Genomic DNA, 23,051 nt, shown 5'->3' on the forward strand with positions numbered 1-23,051 from the left:
CTCCACACCTGCAGAATACCTGACTCTGATGAGGAGAAGAAAGAAGAGTAGGGAGGACATGTTCAGTGAGAGCCTGCAAGCAAGTGCTGCATCAGACCATGAACAAAGGGACTATAGTGCCAAAATGGTAGACATGGAGAGGTAAAAAACAGACAGGAAGAAGGCGTAGAAAAATGAGACTATGCACCAGGGCATAATGGATTTTCTCAGGCAGAGAACACAAATGTTGCAGACTCTAGTTGACCTATAGGTCCAAACATCCCAGACTCCCCACTCTTTGCAGTCTTTGGAGAACTCCATGGTTGTTGCTCCCTACCCATACACCCGCCCCCCCATCTCATGACATCATGGGGTGCATCACTACCCCATCAGTTCACCCTGTGGGACAGCAAGGAAAATCACAGCTTCCCATACTCTCACCTATAAGAACTACGGAGGCTGTATGCATAGCCACAATGAATTACATTTTTTGCACTGAAATGGACAGAAATGTTTGCTTCCTCTCCTATTTCATAGTCTCATTCTGTTAATTTAAGTTTGTATTGCATTGTTTGTTGTTTTTTGCACATTTCTTTTGCACTATTTTTGCCACTCAATACATATCTATTTTTGGAGAATAAAACTGTTTAGTTCACAATGGACATTGCAGAATGCATAGCAGTGATGACAGCACACAGTACTTGTAAATGCACAGAAAGCACCCCATAACTCATAGGTTCAGGAGCACATCCAGTTGCATTTTATAAATTCAGCAAATGCTAAACAATTCCTAGCAACACCCAAAGCTCCAGGCCCAGAGATCAGTCCAGCACAGAACACTACTGTGCCTGACCATTCAATTGCTCTTTCAAAGCTTCTGTCAATCATGTAATGCCATGGTGAGCTCCTTTAATGACTGTTGTGTCTGGCTGTTCACAGTCAGCAGGCAGCTGCTCCACCTCTACCTTGAGGGCAGCTTTTCCCCCCCCTTTTCCTCACACATGTTATGCATTACACAACAGGCAGCTACAGCAATTGGGATATTTTTCTCATTGAGATCCAAATCTTTTCAATTTACCCAAAGCACATTCAACAGTCATTCTGCACCTGCTGAGCAGGTAGCTGAATCTTTCCTTGGTGTGTTAAGGTGGCTGGCGTATGGTTCTATGAGCCAGGAGAGCCAGGGTTAGGCTAGGTCCCCCAGAATCACTGAGTGAATTTCCATATCGCTAGTGATGATCTGCCAATGGGGAAAGAACATTATGCTGGCAGCTTTCTAAGCAATTTTTGTTACCTTAAAGATAACTGGTTTCAGAGTAACAGCCGTGTTAGTCTGTATTCGCAAAAAGAAAAGGAGTACTTGTGGCACCTTAGAGACTAACCAATTTATTTGAGCATGAGCTTTCGTGAGCTACAGCTCACTTCATCAGATGTGAAAAAATATCAAAATATATCAAATATCAAAAATATCAAAAAATATCAAAGATAACTGTGACTAGCCCACGCTGATGTCAGTGAAGTGTTCCGGGTGATCCACCAGTATTTGTATGACCATAGAAAAGTAGTCCTTTGTTGATGTACCCTGGGGCAAGGTACCCAGAGATGGCAGATGCTGAAAAATGCCACATGGGTTTGTGGAATTTTTGAAAAAGGCATGAAAATTATGGGATATGGATGGGATTATGGGATGGAGAAAGGTACATGCTTGGAACTTGACTCCTAGCTTCTCTATAGATCTTTAAGTGAATCATTTCTATCCCAAAACATATTGTGAACATTTTCCAAAAGGCATCACCCTGGATGGCACACTGGAATACTTACCCATTGTGCACCACACTTTGCACTGGCATAAGTACTCCTGGAGGGTATGCGCAGTGCCGATGCAAGCAGCCAAGTACGCATAAGCAATAAACAAAGTTTGGGGGCTGTATGTATGTATCTATAATGGGAATGGAGCGCAGATCAACAATATCAAATACTATGATGGATTTAAGGGATAGAGAGTCGGAGCCATCAGCTGGCTGGCTTTCCATCCTCGTTGGCCTCACCTGGCAGTTGGAAGCAAAGACTATTACATCTCAATGTACTCGGTGGAAAAGCGGATCAGAACAGCAGCCTCATCGGAGAAAGGGAGAGTCCCAGCGGGCAGGGCCACGTCTTACCTGTAATGTATATAGAGAAATGATCGACTTGAATGTTTCGTGTTGGCTGCAACCCATAACTTGAACATTTTTTTTTCTTCTGACTCAGCTACTGATGATATGGAGAGGTGGAAAGAGAGACAATCTCCTATTTTCTTTTCAGCCATAAGCTCTAAAAACTATAGAAAAGGAACATTTTTTTGTTTTCAATGGTTGCTTCTGTTACAAACATGGTTCCAAGGCTCCGAAGGACTGGATGAGACAATACCTTTGTGAGGGGCTTTTTATTTCAGTCTTTGTTCCTTTGTTTCATGGGGGGTCTAGGTAACTTAAGAAATGAAGTCAGGACTCACCTACAGCTCCATGCTTTCTCATCCTACCAAGTGACCCCTCTGTTACGTTTCCTTTGCCAAAGAGCAGCCTCTCTGGCAGGCAACAGGATCCCAGCTGGCCGCCTGGAGAATATCACACCTGGTCTTGAACAATCTGTGTGTAACAGAGAGAAGGGAGACAGGAAATCATCTGCTGTGCTTGCTGGCTTCCCTCTCTCGTTTTCCTTCTCCAGTGGAAGTACGGACAGAGCAAGCGTGCAAGGCAGCGAGGAGGAAGAGGGAAGGGGGTCGCAGGTGAGGAGAACAGTAGCAGCTTGGAACACTGACAGGCCATAAAGCTCTGCAGCCAGATGGAGGAGAAACAAGAAAATGAGCAACGTCCTCAGTGCCCTAAGGAAATTGGATAGTCACTGATGTCACTACTTTCTGTTCATGGGCACTTGTGTGAACCAAAGTTCGAAGTTTAGACCTGGCCTACGATTGCTATAAACTGAAAGACAAACATCTGTCAGAGATGGTCTAGGTCTGCTTAATCCTGCCTCCTCGGCACAGGGGACTGGACTAAATGACCACTTGAAGTCTCTTCCAGCCCTACATTTCTACAATCCTGTGAAAGAAGTTAGAGGAAAAAAAATATTGTACTAACTTAGGAAAGCATTTAGCTATTTAAGTACGAAGGTCCACTTAAGAGTTACTTGACTGTCTAAAACTGGGAGCTTTGGGGTAGGTTGAGAACATAGCATATAGCCCTAACTGTCTTGACTACAGTAGACATTAAAATGACAACTTTAAAAAAAAAAAAAAAAAAAGACTTGACACAGTGTGATGTCAATGGGCTCAATGCTGCTAGAACCGGGAACAAGTATGGGACACTGACAGAGGAGCCAGGTGCATTCTGAATCTTATTAGGATCATCATCCTAATAAGTCTAGGTGTGGAAAATAAACCTTGGATCACTTCCAAAGGTAATTTTTATTTAGGGCCCCCGTGTGTCTTCAGCGGAAGTTTAATCTGAAGAAATACAGTGTGATTTGGCCCTAATCTTAATTCACAAACACCACTCATCGCTTTAATATGTGAAAAGTTGGCCGTTTTGACTGTGGCATTCAAAAGGCTAAGAGGAGCATATGGGATTTGAGGCAGAATAAATAGGCATTCATTAAGAATATATATTCTAGGAATGATTGCATATTCAGTGTCAGCAAGAATGAATATATAGTAAAAGGTTTTGTAAGGAAACAGGAAGCAAGGCCAATAGAAATAACTAGGTGTAATTAGCAGTACATCCCAGATACTCATGGGGAGAGATTTAGTTGCATAGGAGTAACTATACTATTGTACACCTTGCATTGTGTCTGTATCTGTAATATATCAGTTGCTCTTCTAATTTTATTCTAAATATATTTTCAGAGTTTTAATCCTTTCAGCAGTCTATGTAAATGCCAGTTTGAGACATCCCAGTCTTAAGCACACCACTCCCTAGCTAAAAACCCGAGGGAGACAGTGAGCATAGTGGTGTGCCATGAAGATTGACAGAATTGGGATCCTCTGGATCAAGGGGAGATGTGAATTCCAAAGTTCAGGGCCCCTCATTGTAAATACTCTGGCAGTTGCTTCCTCTCTTTTAAATAGGGTTTTGGTGTGTCAGAATAGATCACTGCGTTTGAACAGACTGACCATAAGACTGAGTCAGTAAATCCAAAGGCCACGTCTACACTATAGATTTTTCTGCCACTTTCACCAATTCCCTTTGTTTCTTTGGCTTAATCATAACCAATCTACCTGAAATTTCACGTTTGATTTTTATGGCAGGATAGATTTTTCCCCTCTCCCCTCCCACCCCCAGGAAAGTTCGAGATAAATTGGGCAATGCGTTTGAGAGATGTGGGTTTAAAAAGATGAACAAGTTTGGAGAAATAATTTTTGACTTGTAATATACAAAATAGTTTAGCCTAGAAACTCAAAATTTGTGTATGTGTGTTGTCATCCTTGGTGAGGAGTAGTGCCTTTGGCTACTTGAAGGATAAGCAGGGGAATTTTGTAGTTATTAAAAGTGGTTGATATATACATTTTTAAAACTGCAGAGTTCCAACATGTGCATGCTATCCATTATGCTGTAGGAAGCCCCCCCACGCACACACAATGAATCCTGGCTTTCAAGCATTTGTGTTTCTTAAACCCCAAGTGATTTTATTGAAAATTTTTTTTCCCCTTATACATATTTACAAGTTTAACTCCTCTAAGTTTTTTGACTGGGAATCTAGGGTCTAAGATTTTCCCATCTGAATTTTCTTAAATAAGCTGTCTCTTATATGAGTGTGACATTTTACCAATTCTGTGGCAATATGTGAAAGACTTTTCAAATGTGTGAGCATAATATGAGTAGCTCTGCCAAGTATCATGCATGTTTGGCCAACCTATGCACTAGTGCAGTGGTTCTTAAACTTTTGTACTGGTGATCCTGTACACATAGCAAGCCTCTGAGTGCGATCCCCCTAAATATATTAAGTGTTTTTAATTTATTAACACCATTATAAATGCTGGAGGCAAAGGATTTGGGGTGGAGGCTGACAGCTTGCGACCCCCCATGTAATAACCTCACGACCCCCTGAGGGGTCCCAACCCCCAGTTTGAGAACCCCTGCACTAGTGTGTGTGTTATAAAACCAACCACACCAAACCCGTAATTTGCAGTTCTAGTTAACCACTAGAGGGAGCCAATACAGTTCCATAAATCTAAGGACTAATACTAGTATTTTATCTTTAGAGTTCAAGCACACAGATTTCTCTAGTTTACCATCTACCTCAGTATACTCCCTGCCCTGCTTTCAGTTTGCTCAGCTAAATAGTGTTTACTATGTCTGCTGCTTCAGGAAAAACTAGGTGAAATTCCCTTTCACTTTTTGTCTAAGCAGTGTACATTTTAAATTCTATTTGCATAACTAGTACTTGTGTTGGAGTTCATGTTGATGTTAACATATGAGGATTCAGCAAATGCCATTGGTGAATATGTATATGTGAGGTCAGACCAATGTGAGAACTGGAAACACGGTTATATGTGGGACAGACAAGACTGTCCATGACCATTGCAGTCTGTAGCATACTTGTTTTGTGCTGTTCACGTTTTTTCACATAGTGTTAATGTGCCTTGCTTCAGAGCAGTTAGTGGTGACATGACACATCTTCTGCCACCTTGCCCTGTCATGGGCTGTTGCCTCCCAGTTGCTGGGGTGAGCCAGACATGCTTTCAAGTTTGACTTCAGTGTGTTTTTATATTGTTTGGGCATAAGCTTTTGTGGGTAAAACACCACTTCTTCAGATGCATGGAGTGAAAATTACAGATGGAGGCATTATATAATGACACATGAAGGGAAGGGAGTTACCTTACAAGTGGAGAACCAGTGAAACACCATTTCTTCAGATGCATGGAGTGAAAATTACAGAAGTTACACAAGTTCACTGGTTCTCCACTTGTGAGGTAACTCCCTTCCCTTCATGTGTCATTATATAATGCCTCCATCTGTAATTTTCACTCCATGCATCTGAAGAAGTGGTGTTTTACCCACGAAAGCTTATGCGCAAATAAATCTGTTAGTCTTTAAGGTGCCACTGGACTCCTTGTTGTTTTTGTGGATACAGACTAACACTGCTACCCCCTGATACTTTATATTGTTTGTACTGGCCACTATGAAAATGGGTGCCTGGCTTTAGCGGACCATAAATATGGCTTTGTGTGTGCTCGAATTGACCACATGAACAAGATGCCCGGACCAACGCAGCTGAACTTTTATGAGCATGCTTTGAATGCTAGATATCCAACAACATTAAGAATTTTGGTACTGGAAATCTTGTCCCACCATTTGACCTTGCAAACAGACCAAAGACAGCACATATGAACCTGTGATATGTTGTCCACATCTCACAACCATATAGAAGAGTTGGAAAAAGAATAGAAATTTAGCTTCGTGCTTATTTTGATACCCCTATCATTCCATTGGTGGTGTGACAGCATTCCAGACATGGAGCTGGCCTTGGATGTGTGTGTGACTGATTAAATATGACCATGTAGATCATTGTTGCTATTACTGTTATATAATTGCAACAAATCTTGTACAAATCATGTCAAGCAAGGTGTTTATGGAAAGGTTATGATTTGCTGAAGATGATTATGCTATTTGTATGCATGTATCATGTTTGTATTTGAAGTTATGGGCATTGGCTCTATACCTGTATTTCAAATATGTTTGCTCCTGGGGTAACACCCACCAGGTATTTAGCCTGCACATCTTGAAGGGACTATTCAAATTAAGTGGCTCATCAAGGAACACTTAACTCACAATAGATCATGGGAGACCCCAATATACACTTCATGGACTTTCCTGCTGTGACTAAGCAAAATCAGGCATGGACATGTGACTTGTCCATGTGACTCCAAACACCATCTTGCTACCTGTAATTTTCCACTAACTGTGCTGAGGGCATTGTTTGAAACAATGGATTTCCCTCTACATGGCAGAAGCTATAAAAGACGCTGGAAACATCTCAATTTTTCCTCTTTCCTGGTCAAACCTCTGGGCTATGAACTTACGCTAATGGGAGCATTCTAACCAAGGGGTTGAGGACTTTCCAATGATTTGGAAGCAATGAGAGACTTGACTTAAACCAACAGTTTATTCCGTCACTGCTACAAGCCTGAACCAAGAACTTTGCAGTTATTATATGTATTTGATTCTTTTAACCAATTTTAATTCTTTTCTATCAGTAAACCTTTAGATTTTTAGATACTAAAGGATTGGCAACAGCATGATTACTGGGTCAGATCTGAGTTATATATTGACCTGGGTGTGTGACTGGTCCTTTTGACTCAGAAGAACCTTTCATTTGATGAAATTGGTTTTAAAGAACCCTTCATCTTTAAGTCTAGTGGTTTTGGTGGTGATAAAAGGACTGGAATATCTAAGAAAACTGCTTTTCTGACTTCTTGTTAGTCAGTGTGGAGAAACAGAAGTTTACTTTTGTTGCTGGTTTGGTATATTTTATAGGAGAATATACATCAGTTTTGGAGTAGCTGCCCTTTCTCTCAGCAGTTTGTCCTGAATTTGGTATTCTCAGTTGTGACACACAAAGGCACGGTTACAATGGGATAGGTAATCTCCTCATCAATTGTGGCATTCTGTGACAGCATATTACCTTGGTAGCAAAACTTCTCCATGAACTTGAGAGGAGTTTTGTTGATCTTAAGGTAGGTATGAGCATCCCCTTGGCACAGGTTGGTACAGTACTTCAGTTTCTTTTTAGGCTGATTGTGAAACTGAAATGATCGATTACACAAGCAAAGTGATCGGTTATAACTTGAATGTCATCAGTTTAGTGAGCAAGCAATGCACAGTCATCAGCAAATAAAAGCTCCTTAATTAGTAAATATTCCATTGTCGTGCGAGCACAGAAGCGTTGCAGATTTGAATAGCTTCCCATCAGTGTGGAACTGGATAAATACTGTCAATGTGATGAAATACATCTATAGGCATTGTGAAAAAAAGGATTGGAAAGGGGTGTGGAACTCGCATGCAACCTTGTTTGAGGTCATTGGGCACTAAGAAGGGGTTTGATATCTCACCATTTTCCATATCTCCAGCCATCATCTCATCATGGAAGGACTGAATGAGAGAAATAAACTTTGCAAGACCTCCAAAGATGAACAGAAGTTTTCAGAGTCTCTCAAAACTTAGAGTCAAAAGCTTTAGTTTAGTCAATGAACACCATATAAAGGCCACGGTTCTGCTCCCAGCATTTTTCCTGAAGCCGAGGGGCTGTGAAGATCATGTCTATGGTGCTCCTTCCAGACTGAAATCCACATTGAGAATGTGGGAGGACGGTTTCCACAAGATAGGTGTTAAGGCTATCCAAAATGACCTGTGCAAGAATTTTCCCAGCAACAGAGAGTTGTCCTAGCGTCTTATCTTTTATAGAGCAGTGGTTCTCAGCCCACGGGCCACTTGTGGCCCAATCAGCACACAGCTGTGGCCCATGTGACATCCTCAGGGCCATACAGGTAGTATATATATTGTGTGGATGAGGTCCATACAACACAGAGAGCTGCATATGCGGCCTACAATGGTAAATAGATTGAGAACCAAAATGGATAAAAATCAATGATTTTTTTTAATTTTTTTAAAAAAAATTTAAATTGCTTTTTTCCCCTCAAAGCATTTTATCAAAAAAAATCCGATTAAAGATAGATATACATTATAGCTCAAAGATATCTCCTCATGGAATAGGGGTTATAAATTCTAATTCTATAGTATGAGACAATATATTCATGTAGTGTTTTAAGTTTTGTAAATGAGTTCCAATAGTTCATGGATTAGGGACCCAATCTTATGGGATTCCAGGGACTTCTGTATAGATTTATGTTAATCTTTCTATCAGTGCTCAGTCTAGAACAGGGGTGGGCAAACATTTTGGCCCGAGGTTCACATCTGGGTATGGAAATTGTATGGTGGGCCATGAACCCTCATGAAATTAGGGGTTGGGGTGCAGGATGGGGTGAGGGCTATGGCTGGGGGTGCAGGCTTTAGGGGGGGCTGGGGATGAGGCGTTGGGGGTGAAGGAGGGTGCTCTGGGCTGGGATGGAGGGGTTGGGGCACGGGAGGCGGTCAGGGGTGTAGGCTCCATGAGGTGCTTACCTCAAGCAGCTCCCAGAAGCCGCAACATGTCCCTTCTCCAGCTCCTATGCGGAGGCGTGGCCAGGCAGCTCTGCACACTTCCCCATCCACAGGCACCACCCTGTAGCTCCCATTGGGAGAACATGGAGAAGTCTTCCTGGCTAATGGAAGCTTTAGGGGCAGCGCCTGGGGCGGGGGCAGCATGCAGAGCCCCCTGGCTGCCCCTACGTGTAGGAGCCAGAGGGGGGACATGCTGCTGCTGCTGCTTCTAGGAGTCACACGGAGTGGGGCAAGCCCCAGACCCCACTCCCTGGCGGGAGCTCAAGGGCCAGATTAAAACATCTGGAGGGACAGATGCGACCCCTAGGCCATAGTTTGCTCACCCCTGGTCTAGAAAATATCAGTGATGCGGTCATAAACATACAGCTACAGGTAGCATAAAATTCCTCCTTTACCTGTAAAGGGTTAAGAAGATCAGATAACCTGGTTGGCACCTGACCAAAAGGACCAATAAGGGGAGAAGATACTTTTAAATCTGTGGGGAAAGGTTTTTGTTTTGGACTTTGGGGTGCTCTTTGGAGACAGAGAGAGACGAAGCAAGTAATCCAGCTCCTACTGAATGATATATCTAAACCTACAGAAATAGTAAGTAATAGCAATGAAATGCATTAGAGTATCTCTTGTTTTAGCTTGTGAATTTTCTCTGTACTAAGAGGGAGCTTTATCCCTGTTTTTTGTAGCTTTGAAGTTTTGCCTAGAGGGGAATCCTCTGTGTTTTAAATATTACCCTGTAAAATTACCTTCCATCCTGATTTTACAGAGGTGCTTCTTTACTTTTTTTTCTTTATTATAAAGTTCTGTTTTTTTTAAGAATCGGATTGTTTTTTAGGACACTAAAAACCAAGGGTGTGGTTTACCTATTTGGTTGGTAGATTACTCTCAAGCCTCCCCAGGAAAGGGGGTGAAGGGGCTTGGGAGGATATTTTAGGGGAACAGGAACTCCAAGTGGTCCTTTTCCTGAATCTTTGTCTAACTCACTTGGTGGTGGCAGCAGTACCCATCTAAGGACAAGGAAGGATTTGTGCCTTGGGGAAATTTTTAACCTAAGCTGGTAGAAATAAGCTTAGGGGGTCTTTCATGCCTAAACTGGTAGAAATAAGCTTAGGGGGTCATTCTCCCCACATCTGTACCCCAGAGTTCAGAATGAACCCTGACAGATGCTTAGTTTTACAGATCTCAAACTGGATTTGTGTCCCCAGAGATAACATGCTTGTTAACAGCAAAAATGTTTTAAAATTAATAAATATATAGAGATGAGAAATGTTAAACTATTTAAATGTTTGTCTGGTGATCTCCTCCTCCTAATACAGCATAGCAAGAAAATCCTCCAAATATTAATGATAGTTCACAATGACTTCATAAATATCTGCTTCAATTACCTTTGGTAAATGAAATAACCAAACAATCATTCATTTCTGATATAGCTGTAAAACTAATCTGAAAAGTTTTCAAAATAAGTCACTTTAAAAATGTATAGTGTGTACTTTCTAAAAATGAAACCTACATTTGAGTTGTGAAGAATATGTATTAAGGTTATACCAACCAACAAGAATGCACTTTTATGTAGAAGTCCATGATTAAATAGTCTTCCTGACTAGTGATTTAAATCAAATCCACCCTGTTGAGAACTAGTGTTATAGAGGTAGACAACGTTGGCATCCTTGAAACCGTCTGGCACTGACTTCTGCTCCCAGGTAATGCAGAAGAGCAATGTGAGGTGCCTTGTAGTATGGTAGCTACCCTGCTTATAGATCTCTGCTGGAATGCCATCCATTCCAGGTGTTTTTCCTTGTGACATCTGCTTGATTGCTGTTATGGTCTTATACAAGATAGTGGCTAATGCAAATTCTTTTAGTCAGTGTTCTTGAAGAGCATTAATTGCTTCCTCAGAAATATGGAAGGGTGATTAGGAAGCGAATTGAAATGTTCTGACCACCGGTTAAGTATATCCCTTTTGTCGATTGCTGTCCATTGTCATTGTGCATGGAGGGGTCAGCCGGTTGCACTTGGGGCCATACACAGCACAAAGTCCATCAAAAAACCTTGTACTTATAATGTGGATATCTTAAGTGTACCAATGGGGTTTTTTTTGGTTTGTAGAGCAGTAGTGTAATATGGCCTCTTCAGATTTGGAAGATTTATGCTCTCACATCAACACGAAGATTTCAACTATCAAAAAGACTCTTCAGTTAAGAAACATGGGTAAGAGAGCTCAGTACGTGTTTTTATATTCCGGGGAGTGTATCTGGGTATGTGAATTATATTTAGTAAAGGATTTTCCATCAAGAATTGAAGATCTAAATGCTCATCTCAAGATGATATTTTACTATTATGTACAACTGTGGAATAATTTTTGTTGATGCAACGGGGTCACGACTCACCACCGCTGGCACCTCCTGCTGGTTGCTCTGGTAATTAGCTAGTCAGCTGTGCAGCGCCCTCTGTGCGTGGTGTCTCGCCCGTTGTCTGCTCTGCTGGTTTGGGACCCACGTTGCTTCCTGCTCAGCAGCATTCCCTTTAGGACACTGTCCTCCGGCAGTGCCCCGTACTCTGTTCTCACCCCCTTCTTGGGGGAAGATAACGATAGTCCTTTGTCTTGCACCTGCCTCAGTTGCCAACCACAACCCCAAAGTCTAGCCCCTCACCTCAGGGGCAAGTTGCAATCTGTCTCAGCCACACTCCTCTGTGGCCAGGTGCAATGCAAGGAGGGGAAGGGGGGAACCCAGGCCCACCCGCTACTCTGGGTCCCGACCCAGGGACCCTCTAGCAGCAGCCTCTCTCTGCCCTCCTTTGCTCCCCTCTTGTCCGCCTATCTTCCCTGGGCCACTTCCCCGTTGGCCCTATGCACCTTCTCAACCCTCTTTAGCAGGGGTCGCAGCCTGGCAGGTAACTGGGCTGGAGCTCTCCTCCACTCCACCCGAGCCTGCCCAGCAGTGCTCTGTCCAAGGTGCTACCTCCTTACCTCAGAGGCCAGTCCTCCTCCCTTGCTAGTCAGGGAGAGATTGCCCTCTCCTTTGCCAGACAGCCTTTATATAGGACCCAGCCTGGCCCTGATTGGCTGCCTCTCCCTTTGGCCTGATTGGCTCTCCACAGGCCCTAGCTGATTGGCTGCTGGTCTGTGCAGCCTCTCTGGCTTGTTCTAGCCCTTTTTCTCATGGAGTGGGGCAACCACCCCACTACACTGATCTTCTTGCCAAAGCTGTGTTCTCTTTTGGAAATGTACTGTGTAAATCTGAGGAAACCAACCAAGCTCCTACATGAGACCAAATTGCATGTTTCTCTGTGAAAAATGCAAGAATTTAGTGTTTGTGTAACATGCCAGTCTCCTTTACCTACCTGAAGGGGCTGGGGCTCTCTGAGTAGATGAGAGGAGCTTAATAGACACAGAAGACGACAAAATATGGAGGGCAACCAGAAAAAGGCAGGGCAAGAGTGTGGAATCAAAGGAACAATAACAGGGAACTACAGGGGATACCAAACAGAACCTGGGCAAGTGAATGGATCTAGTCTGACAGCCTTTTAGACTGATGGTTTATCCACAGAACAGATACAGCATGGCCAGTGGCACAGTAAGCTTTCCCATACTGCCCCACCTAAAATGCATCTACTCTAACCCCCAGGAGATCACCTGTAGGCATAAAAAAGTAAGTAATTGTCTGTGCATGATAAGTCCTTGGCTTCTCTGTCAAACTTCGAACAGAAGGGGCAGTTCTATTGCTGTGGGTTTTTTTTTAAATGTTAGTACTGTATATGGTTACAGAAAGCAAAAATAACCCCCAGCATCCTTAAACAGTACAGGTATATGGATAGAAATCTGACCTCTCTCTGTCAAACTAGTTTTTCCACCATCCTAGATGTTGGAGGTGAGGTGAAATGTGGCCATGAAGTGATCGTTAGAAACTTTAGTGAAAGCAGTTTCAGTGGAGTGGAGACATCAGAAGCCAGAGGGGCGTGGATGGAGTTGGAGGAGAGGAATTCAAGGCAGTGGTTGTAGACAGTGCATTCACTGAGTTCAGAGATGAAGAGTAGAAGATAGTCTGAGCAACATCTGTAGAGGTATGAAGGATCCAGGATCCATTATCTTTTAGGAGGGGAAGACCTTAGCTTTCCTATAGTGTGAGGAGAAGGAACCTGTGGGGAGTCAGAGGTTGAGAAAGGTCAGGGAGGGCTGGAGAGAGGGAAAAAGGGAAGTCTCACATAGAACTTTATTTTCTTTAGTGTGAGAAAGTGCAGTACTTTAATTCTTTAGTATCATAGAATTGGCCGTGAGTCAAAGTTAAGCAGAATTCTTTCTGACTCCAAGCTGGAACAGAGAGGCCTTGAATATGTTCTTAAATAGGAGATGATAATGATTCTAGCCCTTTTCCTTTTATCTAGGGAAAATCTACCAAAATAAGTAGTTATATTTAGGAATATCAGCCATTTATTAATTGATAAATTTGTATCTCACTGTTTGGCTTTTTTCTTTATGTAAATAGTTACATTATAGATTGGGCTGGTAGTACTGCCTATTATTAAGTTTGCCCATCACTTCCCATAGTAAAACCCTGTTTTCAGTTGCTTATAACTCTGAGAAGCTTTAACTGTTTGGGCTGAAATTTTTCCTGTGGGGCGTCTGCCTCAAGCTGATATTTTTAGGACAATTTTCAGAGCAAAATATTTCAACTATATCTGAGAACAAGGCTAGGGGAAAATACATTGTTTTCCTCATGTTCAAACACTCTTTAGACCGACTTTTCTTTGAATAGCTCTAGTGCCCCCCTGTTCTGGAGCAGGAGGACAGCCTTTGTGGCAAGGATGTGTCTTTTGCCATCCCCATGAAAATATGCTCAAATTTGGACAAATTCTAAGCCTTCGATAAATTGCAGTTTGCCAGTAGTGGAAAGCAGAGAGGCAGATTGGATGAGGAGTCAGGAGAACTGACTGGGGACAGGATTCCTGTACTACACAATCTGGATTCGTCCCCAGCGCGGGTTCGTCCTGTGTGCTGAATGAGGCAGGGGTCCTGTGGAAAAAATGGTACTGTAGAACCTCAGAGTTACGAACACCAGAATTACGAATTGTCAGCCACAAACCTCATTTGGAACTGGAAGCACGCAATCAGGCAGCAGCAGGGACAAAAGCAAAAAACAAATACAATATTGTATTGTGTTAAATGTAAACTACTAAAAAAAAAAGACTTGACAAGGTAAGGAAACTTTCTGTGCTTGTTTCATTTAAATTAAGATGGTTAAAAGCAGCATTTTTTCTCTGCATAGTAAAGTTTCAAAACTGTATTAAGTCAATGTTCAGTTGTAAACTTTTGAAAGAACAACTATAATGTGTTGTTTTTTTTAGATTTACGAACATTTCAGAATTACAAACAACCTCCATTCCCAAGGTCTTCGTAACTCTGAGATTCTACTGTCTGTGGTCATCTGATTATAGACTGGACCATAATGGATATGCCAAGGGGGCCAAATTCAGGTTGCTCAGGCAACCTTAATTCTGGCATTTCATAACTTTTGAGTGCTTGACTTTGCAACTTTAGTAGTGTTCTTTTAACACGGGTTTATGTGTGTGTGTGATATTGATTGATTGATTTTGCAGTGCGTTTTAATGTTTTGCTGAGATCTAACTCATTCTATTTCCAACTCTCATCCCCCTTGCTAGGATGGCACTGAGCACTTTAGGCCACAGAATAATAACCCCTGTTCAAAGAGAACAGTGCTTTCCATTTTCTGCCAGAAGGTTGGGAACTATGATATGGAATTTCAGGGAGTAGGGAAGGAATGCAGAAAATTTTTGGAGATAGAGATGGGAGATGTGTATAGTGCGAACCAGACACTTGTGGGTTTTTTTTTTTTTTTTAAGTTTTACGTGCATGCTCTCTCTCTCTCTATCTGACAGGTCAGGAGCCATCCTTGAAATCTGTGCTCTGTAAAATAGGGCATGAGATGTTTCTCCTCAGTGGTCTCCTGAATAAAATGGAAATAGAAGTTGAGCATCAAGAAAAACTAAAGAATTCACTCAAGGTAATCTTATTTTGTTCTGCTTGTAGCATCCCAATATATAAATGGGAAGCTTTAAAGGAATCTTTCAGACCTGTCCAGAATGGTTCCTTTCTGGGTCGTTAGGTGGTATGTCTTTGAGTTATGAGAATGTTATAGCAAGTGAGTTGAGCAGAGAAGTATAATGCATTCATTGCAACAACAAAATATTGATCACTGTTGTTTTTGCATTTTGGGACTGAGCCAATGGGCTTAGGCTCAGGCCTTTCTTCCCTCATCAGACTGGAAATATTGCCTATGAAATAGACTCTTCTTTCTTCCTGGCACAGCTAGCCACATGCAGTCTTATTCTCCTGCAGAAGAAATCTGCACCTGAACTGAAATGTGTGTCCATAATTGTCCATGTTATCTGCTCAAACCGTTATTGAAGCCAGGATTTCTGAAGCCAACGGGGCAAGTTGTGTGTTCATTTCTATGTCATTGCCCAGAATATTCTTTCATTTTACAACTATTTGCTAGCACTGTTATCTGGGCTCTGACAATGAAATGATTTGTATACACTTTGCCCTCAATTCATACATCAGTATTCACTTGTTTGTGACTCCTCCTGTGACCTTTTTAATGTGTTGCTCTTATTACATATCTCCTCTAATGAGCATAGTTCTAGTATGAAAATACTGTCACATTGTTTTTCTTAAATTTCAGTGATAGTCAAACTTAATTACAGGAGAATTACAAGGAAATGGTGAAAAAAGAAAAGGAGTACTTGTGGCACCTTAGAGACTAACAAATTTATTTGAGCATAAGCTTTTGTGAGCTACAGCTCACTTCATCGGATGCATCTGATTTCATGAGCTACAGCTCACGAAAGCTTATGCTCAAATAAATTTTTTAGTCTCTAAGGTGCCACAAGTACTCCTTTTCTTTTTGCGGATACAGACTAACAAGGCTGCTACTCTGAAACCTGTCTTTATAAAAGGAAATGGTGAAATCATGTAAGGAAAAAAACTTTAGGATGTGAAGAGACAATGGCAGCCTGACACCAAATCAGAGCCAGATAGTAATGTAAAATATATCCATTGTGTAAAACTTCTGTACCTTTCTGTCATACTTCCCCATGCCCTGAGATTGGTTTAGTAAGTCTGGCAACCCTTGGGTATCCTGTCATGTCAATCAAGTGATTGAAACTGAAATCTTATTTACAAGAGAGTTGCTGGCAGTGTTGGTAGGAATATGATTCTCTAAACGCAATTAGTTGCTGTGGAAATAATCATGTCACACAAAATTATAACTTCAGGTTGAGGGATAAAGAGCAGGAAAAGACAAAGCTTCAGAAACAAATCTCCTGTTTGCATAAAACTGTCCTTTGTAATAAAAAGTCAGGAACAACAATGAAATTATGACAAACAAGCAGAATTGATTCTAAATGTTCAGAGCTGTCTTTGGGTGTGACCTCACTAGTGCCCTCACCTCAGAAGTTTGGCTTCTTTTGCATGCTAATGAGATGTCCTTGGAACTCCTTCCTTGACTCTTAATTGCAGCCAGCTTTATTCTTCCTGTCTTCTCTCTCTGGCTAGTGGCAACTAGAGTTTTATTCGCTACAGCGGCCACCTTCTTTTTAGGTTTTTCCCCCCCACTAGATCACTCTCAGCTTCTCTGGCTCAAGTTATTTAGAATGAAAAGCAGTTAAATTTCTAGGCTCCACTGATTGCTTCTGGGGAGTTAGAGTGTGGGTCTATAGTGGAGAAACAGCAAAGTTCATTAATCACATTAAGGCATATTTGTAAGGGTCATTCTCGCATCATCTAGGTAGTAAACAGAACCATTTCCATTGCCCCATTTTTGGTAACTAAAAATACTGAAAGAGTCCAATATTCTTCTTTTCAGGAAATGCAGGAGTCTATTGAGAGGGACTATAATGAAGCACAGCACCTCCGTGAAAATATTCCTCCCCATCTGCCCAAAGCAATCCCAAAGTGGTGCGTATTACTCAAATAGGCAGATTTCCTGATGACACTGGCAGTGTAAAAATCTGTATATCTCTGCTCCTAGTACTAGATATTAACTACAAATCTTTGGGATTCAGTCAAGTTCTATATATTAGTAGCATTCCTGTTAGATCTAGAGTGCTAATGCTTCTTACCACATACTGTATTTGTGCAGTGCTCAGAGCACCAGAGTTATGGGAGTGGTCAAAGCAAAGGGCATGATGGAGGGAATGTTGCAAGAGGTGGAACAGTGTCCAAACAGTGGTGGGGAAGTCAGAGCAGTTGGGAATGGGGAATGTAGGGGATTGTTGTCGCAGTGCAAGGAAAAGTGGAGTTGTAAGGAAGGGGTCAGAGACCTTCCCTTCTAAAAATGTATGCACTGACTTGATTTAGGTTTTACCACTGTTCCTGCACCCTCTCCCCAATTCCTCAGCCCATGGTCCTATGCTGACATCTGTCTCTCCATGGAGAGGAAGTCTGAGAAGGGAGAACTGGGCTGTGAGGGGCAGGCATAGACACAGGAGACAGGATGATACAGGAAAAGTGGAGGTATTCACATTCTGTTGAAAGGGTAATCATTAACAAGGAGCCGGAGGCAGTGGTGGGGAAGAGCTGGGCTATGGTACATGGAGATGCTGATAAATTTTTTTTTTTTAAACCAGGGAAATGAAATACCCCCAAAACTTTGTTACTGCAGAATTAAGGTTGCCCAGTACTGCCTCATGCCCTTTCAGAAAATGGAGAGTGGCTAAATTTAAACCTCTGAAAACCAGGAAATGAAGAGTTTAAGGTGTGCATCACCCCCATAATGCAACCTTAACTCTGTCCTTTTTAAGAGATGCCCCAAGACACCAGTAGCACAAATACTAGCACTCTACCCTAACAGATGCTACAGAACATTTTGGGGCAAGAGCGTATGAGCAGTGCCCTGCAAATCTGCGGATATCCACGGACCCCGTTTGTGGATAGCAGAGCAGATGTGGATACAAATTTTTTATCCGCACAAGGCTCTGCATATGAGCACTGTAGGACAAAGTCTAACATCTTCTCTTTGCTCAGGCAAAACTCAGGTTTAGGTCAGATGTAGTGAACAGGAGCTACCTACATACAACCCTTGAACCTGCTCCACATAAACTACCCCAGACTTGTTAAATGTTTCTACTCCTTCAGCCTTGCCCACCAGATTCCGTCTGAGACATTGCCTTCACTTACCTCTCATTAAGCTTCAAAGACTGCTATTATGTATGCCACCAGACTGCTGACAATCCCCATGACAAGAACATACTCAGTGTCAGTTGAAGTGCACAAATCTACAAAATCCAGCACTGAAATGGGGCATACTTGATTCCGTAAGTTGCACTTGCATATCTCATCATATCACGGTCACAGCTCTGCAAAGCTGCTCCAGTCAATCACTCCACCACTCAATGAAGTTACACCCAATGAAGCTGGAGTCCATGCAGACAAATGTTGCAGTTCAAATCTGATGAACACAGTGCAAACATTGGCATGTTCTTTTAGTCCATCATGTCTACTTATTAAGTTGTTATAGATTTTTATGGCCAGAAGGCACCATTAGATCACCTGTCTGACCTTTGATATAACACAGTCCATAGAATTTCATCCAATTACTCCTGTATTGAGTCTGTGTTTGATTAAAGCATATCTTCCAGAAAAGCATCCAGACTTGATTTGAAGACCTCAAGAGGTGGTGAATCCATCAGTTCACTTGGTAGTTTAACCTTTGCACCATCCTTAGTGAACCATTCCCAGTGGCTATTGCCAGCTTCATGAGATTGTGTTGCCTTAACTTTGTGTTTCCTGGTTTCCAGAGGTTTAAGTTTAGCCGTTGTCTAAATTCTGGAAGGGCAAAAGGTAGAACTGGGCAAACTTAACCCTGTGTAAACAAAGTTTTTGAGAATTTAATTGCTAATTCAGCAGGTGACACTAATCCTCTTCAGTCAATCTGAACTAATACTCCAGCAGGTTATCTTCATGGTGGGGCACTGCACTGATGGAGGTGCCTTCTTTTAAATGAGACATCAAACCCAGATCATCAGCTGCATTGATATTACACTCCTTTGCTACCGTCAGGATATAATTATAGAGTGCTGTGGCTTGCCCACTGTCTCATACTGTTAGCCACTGGGACCAAAATTGCAAGTCAGTCTTTCATTATGTAACACTTCAACTTTATTTTAATGATTTTTTTTTACGTTTACGTGGCAACTTTCATTCCACAGAATACCATAGCACGTAGCAAACAATACATAAATCGTATTCTCTTCATATTGCTGCCCGGAATGTGTAGAACAGAGGCAGCCAAGTGACTGGCATGCAGTACAACACTGGGGAGAAGGGAAACAGATTTTACCTAAGGATATTGATCTGAGGAGCTTGGTGGGGCAGATTTTTTAAAAGGTACCATGGGTTTGGAAAAGTTCACCCAGAGAAACTGTGGCTTTTCCGATCCCATCCAGGAGAACTACGCAGTACGCTGCATGAGGTTCAGTTTATTTGCATCACAGGATAAACGGGTGAGTCAGTCTTACCAAGTTTTGAACCTGTGTTTCAAAGGGGTCTGATGACGAGACCAATAAGTGCATAACCTGGCTCGTGTTTTTGAGCCACAAGCAAATGGTGAAAAGTAAGGCCTCTCATGTTCTGTGGAATACAGTGGTATGTTGAACTTGTAACTGAGCCTGGTAACAGCCTCTCTCTAACTGAAAAATGAAGAGGTATAATGAACAGTCAAAGTACATATTATTGCAAACGCAGTAATTTTGTCCTGTCAATCAGTGGGAGAAAAGGAATTGTAGATTTGTGTGAGTAGAGATCTTTTAACTTGTTGGTATGTTCATAACTACTGATTATCAGCTATTTTTATACTTAATTTTCATTCATTTTACAGCACTGTGGGACTAACTGTGAAGTCGGAAGAACAAAGTAAAGTTGCAGAACCTGAATGTGTAAAGAAACCTGCGAAAGAGCCAAAATTTATTAAAGAAGCCCCTTTAATAACGGCACAGGAATTTGAAGGTGTTCCTGCGTAAGTAAGCAAGAGTTTTCCTAGATGATGCCAGATACAAATGGGAGCCAAATTTAGGTTTTGGAAAAATTAGCTTTTACAAAACCAATGAGTGACCGGAATGCTTTATGAAATGTTTAAGATTCCAGTGGAAATGGTGTTTACCCCAATCAGCACAATGCTGCAGTATTTGAGAATCATAAATGATATTGATTAGTAAGTAGAATTGGTCAAAACTTTTCATAGTTTCTTTGCTTAAAAAGGCTTTTTTCCAAAAAATTAGATTTACAGTAATGTCAACACTATTTCATAAAAAATTCTATTTTTATGAAATATTCTGTCATACTTTTACTCTAAAATTGTATCAAAATTGTGTTTAAATTCATTATAGAAACTTTTTGGGCTTGTTTAGTCAGGCAGTTAGTGCACGGCAAGCTGGGATGTAAATCTATAGTGCATTAGCATGCCACGTATAAGCTGTCCATGTGAACCCGCTACCATGCCCTAAAAGTTTCTTAGTGTGCTTTGATCCGCTCTGCTTTGAAACGGGAGTAGGTCAATGAGCACTAGGGAACTGTTAGTGCACAGTAGCAGGGTCCACTTGGACAGCTAGTATATGGCATGGTAATGCACTGTAGATTTACAACCCAGCTTGCTGTGCACTAACTGTTTGACTAGACAAGCCCCTTTGTTTCTTAAAAACCACTGTTTCAGTAAGAAAACTCAGTTCATATTTGAGTGTCTTCTGCATACTCCTACTTGTGGTTTCAAGGAGCTTGCACTGTGAGCTTTCAAAATCTTCTGGTGAGCAGCATCAATTGGGGCCACTCACTCCTCCTTACTCATCCTTTACAGATCGTTCCAAAGGTATAAAATGGGGAGTAGCTCCAAATGCCTTTCAGTTTCTTCTAGGCATTAACGGTGCAGTGAGTGTAGATCACACTAGGTATCCTCAGCTCTTACATGGTGGTTTTTTCTTCAGTCCATTCGAGGCTATTTTTGTTTTACCATTAGATTGTCAATTAATAAACTTTTCTAAATACAGAGAAAGATGCCCATACAGCATGGGAATAATCTGATGCTGTGAAAGCAGAAAGGTCACTTCACACCCCTGCTCTCCAGGGAAGCTCTTTAGACCTAGTCAAGTGAGTCTAGCGCTGTAAATTCAGATTCTGCTTGGCATAAGTGGCAATGAAGTCCGTGCATCTGTCTTGGTTGAGTGTTCGGTTTGTGCCAGAAGGGCACTTCTTGACTCCAGAGAATCACTGGCCAAAGTGGTACTAGTGACCAGATCCATTTGGGTTGATGGGAGTCGAATACTGAGTCCTAGCACCAAGGACTCTGGAGAACAGCATGCTCACAGTGATTCTGTGTCGACCTTGTGCTGTGCAGAGGTCCCTGGATCCATCTGGGTCAACTGAATTTGGTAGCAAAGATGCAGCACTGTCATCTCTGGAGAACCAACTTTGTTTTGTGAGCAACATGAGCAGATGAAAGTTCCTGGATCTGCCAATTCAACCAAGACAAGTGCTGAGGTTCAGATCAGTCAAAGTGGCATTGAGGTCTCCAGATCCATCTGAGCTGACCAAGTCCAATGCTGAGGACTTGGCATCACTGACTGTGCTTAATATAAGCATCACTGCAGTTCCTGGATTCCTCTGTGTCAGGTAGGGTTCTGTACAGTCACCTTTTAAGAACCACCTGCTAAAGTGGTTCTATGGCACTGATATAAGTAGCACCAAATGTTTTTGGTAAATAATGATTAAGAAAATGAAAAATTTCAATTTAAAAGCTCCATGACAGTTTGGCAGAAAAGGGTCCATTTCAAACCATGCAAAACGGAAACAACTCTGAAATTTTTTGTGAAACAGTTTTTCTGATTTTCAATCCTTTTCCACTGGTAATTTATTATAAAATAAAAGGGCAACTGACTATTTGGGTTTTGTTGTCCCAGAGAAAAGAAGTAAAAAACCCCCCAGATAGAGAAATTAATTTGATGAAAATTCAGTTATGATAACCTATAGTGTTTTAATACGCATGTAGAAGCTTTTCTGTAGTAGTACGATTTTTTTTTTAACATGACTCTCACTATTAATCCTTTCGTTGGCAAACTAAAATTGCTTTTGGTCATGAGGCTTGGTTCCAGTAACTGCAAAGCTTTCCTGAGGCCACATGATTTTGCTAAAGTATTTTTCAAAATAACAACTATGCATGGTGCTTTACTGTCATGGAGGGATACTGCTGGGGAGCTGCAGGGTTATTTTCACATCTGAACTCTGGAAGGTAGCCCAGACCAAATACTGAACAGTCTGTGGAAGGCTTTTTCCAGTCATCTGCATCCAAAAGACCTAGTGTCCTGAACTTGGAACCACTGTTCTTCTGTTAAGTGCAAGAAAGGCTATTCATACAGTGTTGTTGCTGAGATTTCCCCCCATTAACTGGCTGTGCAATAGCACCCTCTGGTGTTCTGAGAACCTGCTGCTGTTTTTCTTCAGATATTACTCTTGATTACCCATGTAGCTTCTGCTTAAGATGCATTGTTCTCTTGTTTCTGGTTTTTGGTCTTGGTAATGAAATACCTGGTTACTAGACATGTGGCCTGAGCATAGGAATGGGAATCAGAACCTCCTAAGTTACAAGCCTATCTCTGACACACACACGCGCGCGCACACACACTCTCTTTTGGTGGCTGAGGACAAAAGATCTAAAAGTAATGAGTCTGCAGAGAGGGAAAATACTGTGTTTGTGCCTTTTTCCCTCCCACTACATTGATGCATAAAGAAAGCCAGAAAGTTTATTCATTTGTTCGTATGTTTAAATTTCAGGTATGTTAAGTCTGGTGTTTCTGTCTTTTGCTGCAAGATTTTTG

The 23,051-nt window shown here is 41.7% G+C and overlaps 1 protein-coding gene across 3 annotated transcripts in view; it reads left to right on the forward strand.

Annotated features, from left to right (window-relative positions):
* The window catches only part of SKA1 (spindle and kinetochore associated complex subunit 1), a 45,325-nt gene that overhangs the window by 4,803 nt on the left and 17,471 nt on the right, over nucleotides 1-23,051 (forward strand). The window contains exons 1-5 of one of the 3 annotated variants that reach the window (XM_073343533.2): nucleotides 9,368-9,761; nucleotides 11,277-11,378; nucleotides 15,066-15,190; nucleotides 17,054-17,145; nucleotides 20,066-20,203. In XM_073343533.2, coding sequence (XP_073199634.1) covers nucleotides 11,291-11,378; nucleotides 15,066-15,190; nucleotides 17,054-17,145; nucleotides 20,066-20,203 — 443 coding nt within the window. In that variant the 5' untranslated portion in view covers nucleotides 9,368-9,761; nucleotides 11,277-11,290. Of the gene's footprint in view, nucleotides 1-9,367; nucleotides 9,762-11,276; nucleotides 11,379-15,065; nucleotides 15,191-17,053; nucleotides 17,146-20,065; nucleotides 20,204-23,051 lie in introns of those variants that run through there. The other 2 variants (XM_073343532.2, XM_073343534.2) reach the window with 2 other exon arrangements.

The sequence above is a fragment of the Lepidochelys kempii genome, chromosome 5 (genome assembly GCF_965140285.1).
Source record: "Lepidochelys kempii isolate rLepKem1 chromosome 5, rLepKem1.hap1, whole genome shotgun sequence".
Lineage (NCBI taxonomy): Eukaryota > Metazoa > Chordata > Testudines > Cheloniidae > Lepidochelys > Lepidochelys kempii.